This window comes from Metopolophium dirhodum, chromosome 3 (genome assembly GCF_019925205.1).
Source record: "Metopolophium dirhodum isolate CAU chromosome 3, ASM1992520v1, whole genome shotgun sequence".
NCBI lineage: Eukaryota > Metazoa > Arthropoda > Insecta > Hemiptera > Aphididae > Metopolophium > Metopolophium dirhodum.
In genome coordinates this window covers 39500979-39514898 of record NC_083562.1, presented here as the reverse complement: position 1 = coordinate 39514898, position 13920 = coordinate 39500979, and the positions used below count along the sequence as shown (strand labels likewise).

General features: G+C 29.7%; 1 protein-coding gene across 1 annotated transcript; it reads left to right on the top strand.

The window, feature by feature from the left end:
* Window positions 1-4155: 4155 nt before the first annotated feature.
* LOC132941315 (putative uncharacterized protein DDB_G0282133) lies at window positions 4156-9153 on the top strand. The gene is given in 4 exon segments (XM_061009323.1): window positions 4156-4540; window positions 5045-6280; window positions 6282-7761; window positions 8871-9153. Coding segments are annotated over 4 exon segments (2853 nt in total). The 5' UTR covers window positions 4156-4498; the 3' UTR covers window positions 8966-9153.
* The last annotated feature ends 4767 nt before the right edge of the window (window positions 9154-13920 follow it).

The window sequence follows — 13920 nt, the reverse complement described above, 5'->3', positions numbered from 1 at the left end:
ACGAATGAATTTAATTAGCCGTCAGTGTTAAAATCACAATAATACAACAATATAGGTAATACCTGCAAGAGGATTCAATCAAATTCAGATTCGTATTGTAAGAACATTTACCTTTAAAAGTTGGCATCTGAAAACTTTATTTTCTGTAAGTATATGAATACACACGTTTCAAAACATAATTCTGATTTTGGTCAGTAAAATTACACAATTGGTAACTTATATGACAAATAATAACAACACTGCACAATGATACATTCAAGGCTACAACATTTATAAAACGATACAGGATTTATATTATATCTTTTCAACTTTGGCAGTAAACAAAATTAAGTTACGTTTACTTTTATGTCTGATAAAAGAAAACCTAGGTACATAATTGGAAAATAATAGTAGTAGATTCCTTCATTAAATACACATCATAATATAGACGTGTTAAAATAAATTCTTTTTTAGACATCATGCTGTGCTATAAATGCGAAATGCCTAAATGTAAAATTAAATGCCCTTAAACATAAAAATACAGTTATACAGCAGCTTTAGACTTTGAGCTTGTAATAAAACGCGAGTTCCGTGCCTGCGACAACTAAATAATAAAAAAAAATAAATACAAATCACACCAAACATGTGAACATTAATTAATAGAATCGAAGCCCGAAGCACATATTTTACAATCTCAAACAACGTTTGCCGTAATTAGGTAATTGCTGTGATGACTGAGGGAGGGGGCGGGGATTGAAACATTTACTTCCACCAACCAAAAAAGTTGGTTTATATAGTAGATACATATCATATAAATGCATGCACACATTAAAATAATAAACTCGATGGTATTTAATAGTTTTAAAATTTACTTTTTTTCGAGTAGATTCGTGGAATGATCTGCGTAGGTATCATTGTACATAACTTTGTATAGATTGTAAATTACGTAAATGAATAATAAAAAAAAAGGTTTCCTAAAACATTCCCAAAAATCACCCGTGAGCTAAACTGCATTGTTTTTCAGTATTTCAAGATATTTGTGCAATATTGCAACCAGTGGCGGCTTGAACTTTTTTTTTCTTGACTCACATTTTAATAATTGTTAAAATAATTATAATTATAAATTATTATTTATCCAAGTTTACATTTTTATCATTAATAAATTAGGTACGTTTTTAAATTTCCGATCAACCTTAAAAATTACTTATGTGCACTTTCAAATAACGATTATAAGTAACCATTACTTCTTGTTATTTTTAAAGTTTTTTAGTTTATAGTATAGAATATCATGTCTTACCTAACAAATTATAAATTATTTTTATATAAATTACCTATATGAATGTTTAATAAAAATAAAATAAATTACTGTCACTGTTATAATTTAAAATCATGAACATTATATTTCTAATTGAATTACCAACTTTTAAAACTTCTTCAAACTAACTTTCCCAACCACAGGACACCCACCCACCCACCCATTAATATTTCTATGAATCACATGATTCAAATATACCTCCTTCGAGCCGCCACTGATTGCAACAGTGATTGGCGTTTATTGCGAAGTAATATTATCTTGGTTACGCACAGCTGTCAGCTACCATAGGGGTTCGGGTTTTTTATGTGTTGTTTCTGTAAGATATACTATATTAAATAAGTAATTAAATATATTTCGCCGATTTAAAAAAAAAAAAACTTTGGTGTGTTGGAATACGACATTTAAATCCCCCCCCCCCCCCCCCCCCCAATGCATTGTAATGAATGTCATAAACTTCAAGTAGGTATTAGGTGGGTACAAGCACTCAGAAATATCGGGACCTAAAACATAATATCATTCCAAATAAAGTATATAATATTATAGCTATTTTAAAATATATGTAGTTAAACAAACCAATCTTGACTGCAAAAAGTGGTAGGTAAACAATATTATTTTTTATGTTTTATAAACTTTAACTCATATAGTTTAACTGAAATATTTTGTTGTTAAAAAAAATACAGTTATTCGAAATTGTGATTATAATTAGCAAGAAATAACTATAACCATTTACCTACACATTAAGGGTCCCGGTGCCAGTTTTTCAAATTTTCAACAATTCTATAAAATTTGAAAATTAAATTTTATATTTTAGTTCCCACCTCAATTATGAGACTTTTTCACTAATCTTCTACCCGATACCTATTTAGGCGGGGTCGATAGGGTGTATTATATCGAAAAAAAATGACTACGGGAATAACTCTCAAGCTTTGTAGAATTGTCGGATTTTGATGACTATTTTTTTTTATCTGAAAGAAGAAGACTTCCTACAACCCGCATCAATCTCTGATTTTGTATTTTATTTCAAATAATTGTATTAAAGAAATTGTAAAAAAATGCTTTTTATCTTGTATTTTTTTAGACATATTATAAAGTTTGAGAATAAAATGTTGAAAAACAGAGATCGACGCGGGCTGTAGAATACTTCCCTCTAGCAATTAAAAAAAGAATTATGAAATTTGGTTGATTCTACAAGGCGGTATCGTTATTCCCGCAGAGTGTATTTTTGAGGACAAAATGGCATCGGCACCGGGCGCCTAACCTAACCGGGGATCCGATACCGTGATTTTCTGTTTTTGTCTAACACCATACGCGATACATAGGATTTTAGATAATTGTCATGTTCTCTGCCAACTGCCAAGCATACCAATTGATTTAATGAAGCAATAAGAATTATGAAAACGGATTTGAATTTATCGTCAAGTCTGCTTGAAATCGACTTTCTCACATTTTTTATTTTAACATCTCCATCATAAGTTGAAATACGTCAATTTTTTAACTACTCTTTTTTAATATAACGTTTTTAGGAATCCGGGGATAATATTAAAAATGTTTTTATAAAAGAGTAGTTAAAAAATTGATGTGTTTCAATTTTTGGAGAAGTTAAAATCAAAAATGTGGGAAAGTCGATTTCAAGTAGACTTTACGATGAATTCAAATCTGTTTTCACATCTCTTATCGCTTCATTAGATCAATTGGTATATTTAGCGAAGAATATACGTCTAAAATCCTATATCGCCCGTGTATTTGAGAAAGACAGAAAATCACCGGGTGGAATCCCTTAAAATAGTACCCCCCGTTTTCATAAGAGAACATACCGGTAGACGACCAATATTTATGTCCGGCGGCGCGCATCCCGATGTCCCATTGTTAGCGTGATCACGTGGTTCTCGACGCACCAATCGAATCATTCGACAAGCGCGTAAGCGGTAAGTTCTCTTTTGAAAATGGGTATAGGTATTAATATTATTGTATAGAGTACTATCTATAGAGTATACACTATAAATAAATAACAAACTGGGTCATGTGGATTAAACGGCGAATTTTTAATAATTAAAATCAAATCTTCCTGAACCCAGCTATTTCACGTTGCAATAAGTATTTTTCTTGAACAAGGTACATATTATACGAATTAATAAATAAAATATAAAATTACATTTTTTTTTTACTTTTCAGAACGTCCAACCATTTTATTTGTATGTTATACAAAATTGTTGTAGAAACAATCATTAGGTAACTAGAAAATAGACATGTTACACATTTTTTATTACAGCAGTGTTATACAATCATGTAAAAAGGGGGAGCTGGTAAAGCAGTTTTGTATAAAATAAAATAATACAATGCGCTTTCAATGAATATTGCAATTTGAGAATTATAATAGGTAAGTAGGTACTTAAACACAAGTAGGTGCACGTACTACGTTGTGAGTAAAATTAATTAAAAACCTTTACCTACTTAAATAATAATATATACAATATAATCATACAATATTTTGAATAATATGTTATTAATGTTTTTGAAACCATACGCTATTACGCTAAATAAAATGTGTTTTTGAATACCCCATATAGGTAATTAAAAAAAAAAATATGTTTAAATGTATTGACATATCCTATGGTATTATTCAATTATAAAATTGAATATTAATTTATAATATATATTTATTAATACATACGTTTTTTTAAATTTACGAAATGATTTTATATGTTTGGAAAAATATTATAAAACTATGCTCAAAGAAATATGTTTTCCGTGCCATTACATGTTTAAAATGTTACTAATTCTGTTATATTTAATTCAGTGGCGCCATCATAGATGTTTAACAAATATTTTGCAACAATGAATACTAGGTATATACTACTATTGTCTATTGAGAACTATAAAACAATTTGGTTAACTACAAATAATAACCATAGTATAATATGTAATGATAATATGGATTTTGAATCCGCATTAAAAGAATACATACACATTTAACTGTCTATCCGATAATTAAAAGTATCATATAAGTATGCCAATATTATTGACAATAAAAGTAATTTATTTATTCAATCATTTGTTTGTCAATTAAAGAAACACTCACGTCATAATTGACATACGTTGACTCGTTGACATTAACAAATTATGTCGATCAGTTATTAAACAATATAACATCACGAAATACCACATTTTCAAACAGTTTCAGTTTATAATTACAACAGCCTTACAATGAAGATTAGAACTAACCTGTATTTAATTACGGCAATACTGGTAAGTCGACAAATTCTTGTATTTATTATGTATTTTTATACAATGATACCTATATCAATAGGGTAAAGTAGGTTATATTCGTGATAAATTTACAAAGTGTCAAATTACACATTCAATTTCAGTAATTAGACATAATTAATTACATTTTTTAATCAACATGCAAAAAATAAACTAGAATATATGCGTATATTTAGGATTGTAATGATTGTACGACCTTTGATTAATTTCTATAGCAGTTCAAAAGCCATTTATAAAAATTTGGTAATTTTGTGACATGGTATTTAATTTTGTGATAGTGGTTAGGTAATTTTGAGAGTAGACAAATTCAAATAATTCTTAATTACGTATAAAATATTTAATTAATACATGTTTTTAAATAAATAAAAATTACAATTACAATATTACAATATTATTCTTATAAACTGTTTTATGATTTAAAAAATTATTTAGTACAATAATTTAGTTAATCAATGATTAACCATATATAAACTTTTTTTTTAATAGCTAACATCAAACTTTTTGGCACTATGTGAAGGTGTCAATGACATTGATCATGAACCATTCTCTGATGACTTAGATCATTTAGATCACTTGGACGACTTTCATGATATTAATAATTATGATGATACCAATGTTATTCATAGAGTTGAATTAGTTCAACATAATGGAGATTCGATGACTAAATATGCAACAACAACTCATACAAATCAAGAGATAAATAACGAGTTATTTCCTAATACGATTCCTATCATCCAACAATCTAATGTACCAACTACTTTTACAAAGGTGGTAAAACAAACGGTTATAAAAAAATCTGATGGAAATAATTTCCCAAAAACCGATTTATCAATGAAAGATATATACAGTAACAATAAATTGAAAGAAAGTGTAATCGGTACTGTGGAAAACATTGGTTTACCATCAATACCTTCACAACAAGCTTCTGATCTACAAAGTAATAAAAAAAATATAATACACACTACAGTGACAAAAACAACTACAAGTGAAAGTCCGTCAAATGAATTGAATGAATCTTATAATAGAATACATCATTTAAACGCACTACCCTCAAATAGTATCATATCTACAATGAGTTCTGCAAACACAAATTACAATGATAGAATTGCAGGTTCAAGTTCCTCACAATCCAATTCAATGGATGAAAATAGTAAAATAAAAGCAATTTCAACAACAGAAGATATAATCGAAGGAAATGGTTTTGATAATTCTAAAAGAATATCTCGAAAACCTCGAAAAGGAGGTTCATTCAGGCGCACGAAAACTACAATATTAAAACAACATAATATAAATGACAACAATGATTATGGTGATTTAGGTACATCTAGTATAGGATTTAATAGAGAAGACACATCTTCAAATAATATTGCATCATCAATAACAACCCCTTTAGGATATAATACAGTAACTACTACAACTGTTGATAGGGACAATAATGTATTTAATAAAGGGATCCCATCCGGGGTACAACAAATACGTTTTAACAAATTTAATACACTCGGAAATTCAATATCTGAAACTGGAGCTGTTCAGAATCCAGGCTCGTTTGTACAAACCAAAACAACAATAATAAAAAATGGAAGAGCAGCTGATGAAATTAAACTTGATGACTTAAATGATAACAAAATAGATTACAATATTGACGACGGAATGTCTACCTCAAATGATATCGTAAATTCAAATCATATCATATCTTCAGATAATATTGGAAATGAAAAAAAGCAGTGGTTATGGTTATAGTTATGGCTATGGTTATGGTAATGGTAATGGTATGGATAGTGGTAACTATAATAATAATGGTAAGTATAATGGTAATATGATTTCTTCCAGCCATTTAATGGATGGAGCTTCATCTGGGGATTATTCTTCATATATTATATCTAATGGGTATAGTAAAGGAAATGGTAAGGGGAAAAAAAGAAAGAAAAATGGTAAAAAGAAAACATATAAAGGAGGCAGATCAAAAAATATATCATATGGAAAAAGTAAAGGAAATGGGCAAATAAGAGTTAAAAATAGTCGTAATACAAGATCATCAAAAAATAGAAGTGGAGGAAATTCTGAATATTATTCATCAACTAATTATGTAAGAGGAGGCCAAAGTAAGTCTTTTTCATCTTCAGCTAGTTCTTCAGATGAGTCATCTATGGATAAAAAGAAGTCGTGTCATTGTAATAAGGAACGAAAGTTAAATAAAAGAGATAGTAGTGAAAGTAATGGAAGTTCAAAAGGACATCATGGACCAGGGAGTCACGATTTAGGTATTTCTATGGAGATTCAACCAAAGCAAAATAACGACGACTTCATTGCCGGATTTCTACCACCACTACCTCCATCGATGGGACGTGAACCTCAACCAAATTTATTATTTGACATGATGCAAGAGCATGGACCAGACCAACAATTAAATTACAGTCAATCAGATATAACAACAGTTTTGAATAGACAAGGAGAGATGGGAAGTCAACTGATTAACGATCATCAATTACCCAATACTGATATATCAAATCAATATTTAACATACCAAATACCAAATACTGGTTCATTATATAAGTCAGATTCTCAACAAGAACAATATTTCGGATCACCTAGACTTGGTCCAGGCCCAGGTCAAGGTACAGGTCCACGCCCAGGTCATGGTCCACGCCCAGGTCATGGTCCACGCCCAGGTCATGGCCCAGGCCCACATTCAGGTCATGGCTCGGGTCCACACCCAGGTCATGGTCCAGGTCCACACCCAGGTCATGGCCCAGGTCCACAAGCAAATCCATTTGATTCTAGACCATTTATTGGGGGTGAATATCAGAAATACTTTGAACAAAATCTACAACCACCACCACTACCACAATTCCCATATCCATATTCATTTGATCAAGATTATACTTCTGATTATTCAAAGACGGGCTCAACTACTCCTGCATTTACGGATATTCAGTCCGGACAAGGGGACCAGATAAACATTAACACTGACTTACCTCAGATGCAACAAGACATTGAAAGCACTGGGTTTAATCGAATGGATGCACTGAATTCAGGATCCATGACAACGCGTACTCTAAGTAATATGATAAGAAACACAGACGGTGGTCCAATTATACGGTATTTCAAAACAATCAAAACAACAGAAAATATAGATGGTAATGGTCCTCCAGATATGCAAATTGTTCAAACTCAATCAGTCCCACCTGAAGTTGATAGTTATGGTAACTATATATTATCATAGTATTAAAAATTATTCAAATGGGTAAACAATGACAATAGTAGTTCAACGCATTTTATAAGTGATTATTGATAAACAACAATAAATTAATCTGGAGGTATGAATAACGTAAAATAAAAATTCCATTTTTCATGATTAAAAAATCCTATAAATAAATAGGTATACCTATATAATTATAATTATAACTTTTATATACCTATATGAATGATTAAAATGTTATAGTTAATATTGAATAGTTTGGATAGGTTTATATAATAATATAATATAGGTAATATTTATTTATTTATACAATTTGAAATAAATACACTAATACTCGTAACATCTATTGTTTTATTAATAATATTATTTAATTTAACGACGACAATATTCAAATGTGCATAATAATCCTACTTGTGTTTAATATTTATCTGTAGTATTCACTAAATATCATCATACCATGTGTTCCACGACTATTTTAATACCTACTATGTGTAATACAATAAAATCTTAAATAACTGTCGTCTATGTGGGGTGTAAAGCTGTGCATATTCCTACAAGTAAGTAATATCCATGTACGTGAAATGTGACTGATGTATGTTCGTCTCTTAACTGTATGATTCGTTCCTAACTATCGAAAACTGGGGACTCTTTTCGTCAAACCTAACCTTAGGTAACAATATAACAATATAATTAATTACTATATTATTGGCACTATTACGCTATATCTTAGTTGGTGCGGATTCGCCAAACGCATTTCGAAAACGGAATATTTTATATTGAATAAACGAACTCCAGGTTTAAGCGGTTCGATTTCCACACCGAATAGGACTTGGCGTTCTAATACGCACTTGTGGACGGTGGTACGAAAACGGTTTGATTGAGAAACACTGATCAAGTGGGGTATAAAATTATAGAATAATAGAAAGGGATTTAAAGTTTTTGGAGTAAAAGAAATTCAACTAATACAATATTTGTGTAATGGGTTAAAATGGAAAATAATTATTTAATATTTTTGTCCATATATTTACAGCTAAAAAGAAAAACACTTTACATGCATACATTTTACGTTTGTCAGTTTGGAATGAAACATTCATTGTTCTTATTTATTTTAAGGTATACCAAATGTATCGGAGCTTATTCAAACAGCAATGGAATTGGTTCTACAGATTTTACCGGGCTATATTTTTGAATCTGGCAGAAAGGCATAATATGACATTGTTTTAATAGATATTTTAATAATATATTCTGATTTACAAATTACAACTGTATGAAATAAATGTTAGTGGGATATTACAGGAAGCATAACAATTAATTACTATGGCAATTTATATATATTACCTATATGTATATATTATTAATTATTTTAATAAGTACAAATAAGTTAGGTTATAGGTAGTTGATTTTTAGATTATAATATAATATTATAACTATCTACTAATACACGTTGTTACAATTTTTGAACGCCTTATCACATATTATAATATTATCTATTTGAATTTCGAAAATTTTTAATACTTGACAAATATCAAAGCTCGAGAGCATTAACTACGGATAGCGCTGTTGTCTGTTACCTATTTAATACAAATATAGTCTAAAATAAATAATAAAAGATTATAACTTTCAATTCAATTTTTGATTCTATAAGCACAGCGAAAAATGTATTAGTTTCAATAATATGTATTAGCAAATTGGATCTAGTTTTTACCTATTTTGAGAGATTTTAATCGGTAAAATTCCAAGTCAATTTAAAAACAATAGGGAAAAACGAATACAAAATCACTGGAAACAGGAATATTATATACGTAACAACAGTTTTCGTAAAAAATCGATTTTAGATTCTACGTGGAGTTATGAATTATGACAAATGTAATGGTTTACTATGTGATTTGTGTCAACTCGTCCATTATTACCTATAGGAGTAAAAGTGCTTTAATTTCCAACATTGAAGGAGAATTATTCTGGTATCAAATTGGTTATCTAGTTTGTACTTCGTATAGTGTCAAAAGGAAGTAACCGGTAACAGCTCTACCGTACAATAGGTGTGGAGTGTAAGTCACGGCAATGGATGTGTTAAATTTGAATCCAGTGACAAACCATTGCACTTATAAGATGTAAAACGATTCTGAGCAAAAACGGTCCAACTTTTTGGTAAGCCATAGCTATTATTTTAATATTATAACTTTAAAAAGCGTTGCGACGTTTCGCTCTCAGTGCGATTGTGCGTCCAGCGGCTTACCGTCCAATATTGAAAGTCCTGCAATAGTGACGAATCACTAGGGATTTTTGTTTATGTATTTTTTTTTTAATGAGACTCGTAAAAATGTTAATAGTAGGATGAGAACGGAATATAGGAGGGAAAATATTATGATAATTATTAATCAATAGAGTGATAAACAAAATTAAACAATGATATTATATTATCAAAGTTTTATATTGTTTTAATCATCGCCCAGCCGTATCAGCCTGTGCAGTAGTATAATGAATAATAATCATAAATAACAATAGGCTGTCGGCATGACGCAACGAGACATTTACATACGTCGATTATAATATAATAACAATATTATGGCTGGAACACTTAGTTAACTGTACGCACTAATTATATCATCATCCCGATATATACGCCTCGTTGCGGTGGAAGCATATACGGACTATGTCTTAGTCCGTGGGTGGTGGATTGGCACAAAATATGAATAATAAAAGATTTTTGGGAGTAATAATAATAAAATACCTTCCTCATAATCATAATATTATATTGATATGTCGTGTAGAAAAAATAATAACGAATATGGTTTACCTTGCGAGTTTGCACCTATATAATAATTGTTTATTGCGACCTCTGCAGCATTAGCCCGTCAGGCGATCGTAGACGCGGGAAGGAGTTTTGGATGACTAGTGGCGGTTGTTACCTGCAGATTCCCAATAAAAAAAATACTAAAAAACAACACACACACACACACACACAGACAAAAAAAAAACGTGGTGGCTGTTAAGGCGTGTTATCGATATTCCGATAAAAGTAGTTGCGACATGTTATTAGGCTAATTGAAAATTCACATAATAAAATCATACAGTGAAACGGAAAAATATATGATTACGACCGGTTTAATAGTCTGTTTTGTGCATTAATTTTATAATAATAATGAGTAATTACATATTATGCAGTTGGTATAGTTGGACGCGTTACACGTATTTTTTCCCCTGGATTAAAAGTTTTGAGAATTTTCAATTTTGACCTCCTAAAAAAAAGTACCAACTAGATAAAATTTTACACAAGAAACTACCCACGAAGTTGATGATTAAAGACATTTTTCTACTAGAAAAAGTTTTTTTCAAACACATAAATAAATAAAAAATAAAACACGCTTCATTGTAAAATCAATACATATACTTCGCTCCACTTTTCTCTACATAATAATCGGGAAAAGCTAAAAAATATTTTGGATAACGATAACACTTACACAATACCAAATTTTCATTAAATCGATTTTATTGTAGGTAGATAATTTAAAATTAAATAATCTTCGACATATTCTCGAAATATTTATATTAGGTGGTATATATTCTGAACATGGTTTAAGGTTTAACTACTTTAATTTTAAATATATCAAAATAATATATTGTCTGTTGACTGTTTTTGTACTAGTTATATACAATTAAAGTTTTTGTCTCACTCACTCATTAGATAAAATTACTTATTTTGTTAAAATTGTATATATAGGTATGTGTATTAATACACCTTTCTATGTTCAATATTACAATATTAATGTTTTTATAACTTCAAATATGCGTCGTTTATACATTACTGTACGTATACTTTCCTTATTTTGTAATCCTTTGATACAATTTTTCACCGATTAAATAGCTAAATACTTAAACTTAATATGTATAGTTATAAAATATAGTATACTAAGGTGGTTTGTAAAATATAATAAATCGTACATATTATATACATGTAATATGTATGACGTATGCATATTTGTACACGGTGCTTGGAAGTGAATAGTTCTGTGTGTTTTTTTTCGGAAACGAACTCAACATACACATGTAAAAGGGGGTGTTTAGCTGAGAAAATTAATATTTGTCTTCGAGACGAATGTGCGACGAATAAACAACATCCAAACGCAGCAACTCCAGCTGTTACCGGGGTAACTCAACCACCGAGTAAACATGGCAATAATAATTGGCAAACATATATTGATGGGTCCAAAAATCCTGATCCAGCTATACATATCAATGTATATCGTGTTTGCAGGATGTGTGGAAAACCGTTATTTACTCGATTAGTTTGGGTTTTTACTTTATTCTTTATACCCGTTTTAACAAAAAAATATTGACACAAATTTCAATGTACGCTGCAGTGGGTATATTATACAGTGTATGGATATAGGATAGTACGCAGGATAGTACACACATCCGTGTTACATGTTATATGCTGTAAAAAATACATGCATGTATAATATTATGTATATTGTATGTGAGTGAAAGACACTAAAAAACGGATTTATATAGGTACCAAACGGAAAACACATATTACATATTCATTTGTATCTGAATACATAAAACCCACATTAGGTTTAAATAGTCATCCTGCAGGATATTTAAATAATAATTAAACGACGTTATACGCATATTATATGGATTATAGATATACGTTAGACAGTTATAAAGTTATAATTTTTTTTAGTTTCTGAAAAATAACTAAACAAATATTATACCTACTTTTAGATTCAGAACGGACCGATTGATGTATTGATTTTACAATGTGTGTGTGTTTTTTTTTGTGTCTGTTGTCACCATTTGTGGCAGTAAAACTGCATTGATTTTCTTCAACTGTATCTTGTTCGATAGGAAAGTGAATCTAGTTGGTGCATTCGGGAGGTCAAAATTTAAAATTGCCAATAATTTTCAAAAGCGCAGGGAAGAACAAAATGAAAATTAAGGAAAAACATGAATTTTGGGTTTCGACCAAATCGATTTTAGTTTTTGGTGTAACTCTAAAACAAATTACCGTAGATACATAACATTTTCACTGAATGTTTATGTTTATATTAGCATTTTCTATACACGATGAAAATTTCAAAATATTTTTGAACTGTTTGGGGACATATTCAGTTTCAAATATTTTTATAATTTCCAAAAAGTTCTATTCGTTGGGTCAATAAGCTTGAAAATATATTACCAAATTACTAAACATTTTAGTGCTTGATTATGTGTTGCTTACTTACACAAGGTGATTAACCAAGCGTGCCTACCTCTATACATTTTACTTTAATAATGAATTTATTCAAATTCTTGGAATATTTATTTGAGGAGTGTCCTGTGGTGGTACTAACTTCTTTTTGGATATTTTTTTTTAAATGTTGACGTACTTAATTCAAAATTCAAACGGTTAAAATTATCTACTTAATAATTTACAGTAGAAAAGTGTGGTTCTTCACAGGTATCTCATTAAGTACTAAGTAGTACAAAAAATCTCAACAGTTTGAAAATATTGTCTTAATAGGCAAGTATATTTAAAATTTCAAAATCAGATTTTCAATAACTGTATAATTTAAGAAAAAAGGGAGTGAACATACTTGGTGAATCACTCTGTGGTATAATAAGATACATAAATTATATAATATAGATAGGTATGTGGTATGTTTGTAAAATAAATAACCTTGATAAAACATTTACATATGAATTCCTGACACAATGTGTATTATATTATAATTATGCCATAAAAAAAAAATTTATATTTATTCATATGAATGGTGTCTCGACTATTAATGATACCTAAAAGTACCAAAAATCAGAAATGTGACAATCAATACATAATTATTTTGGTAGGTACATAAATCATGTTTCTTAGATCATCTATACTTTCGGATGGTAATAAAATATAGATATATTGTGATCGGAGACGTATTTATATGGACATAATATATGCGTTTATAATTGTTGGAAAACTTTTTTAAAACTAATCTCGTTATTATGCACCAACACAAATTGAACAGCACTGCAGTGTATTAGGTAGTAGGTACCTACATTCCTAGTGGGAGATACCAACAAGCTGGGCTTGTTTTCAGAAACCGTTCAAAAACCGAAACCGAAAAAAATTGGATACCGGTATTAACTTTAAAACTAAAACTGCAAAAAATTGATACTGGTATTATAGTTT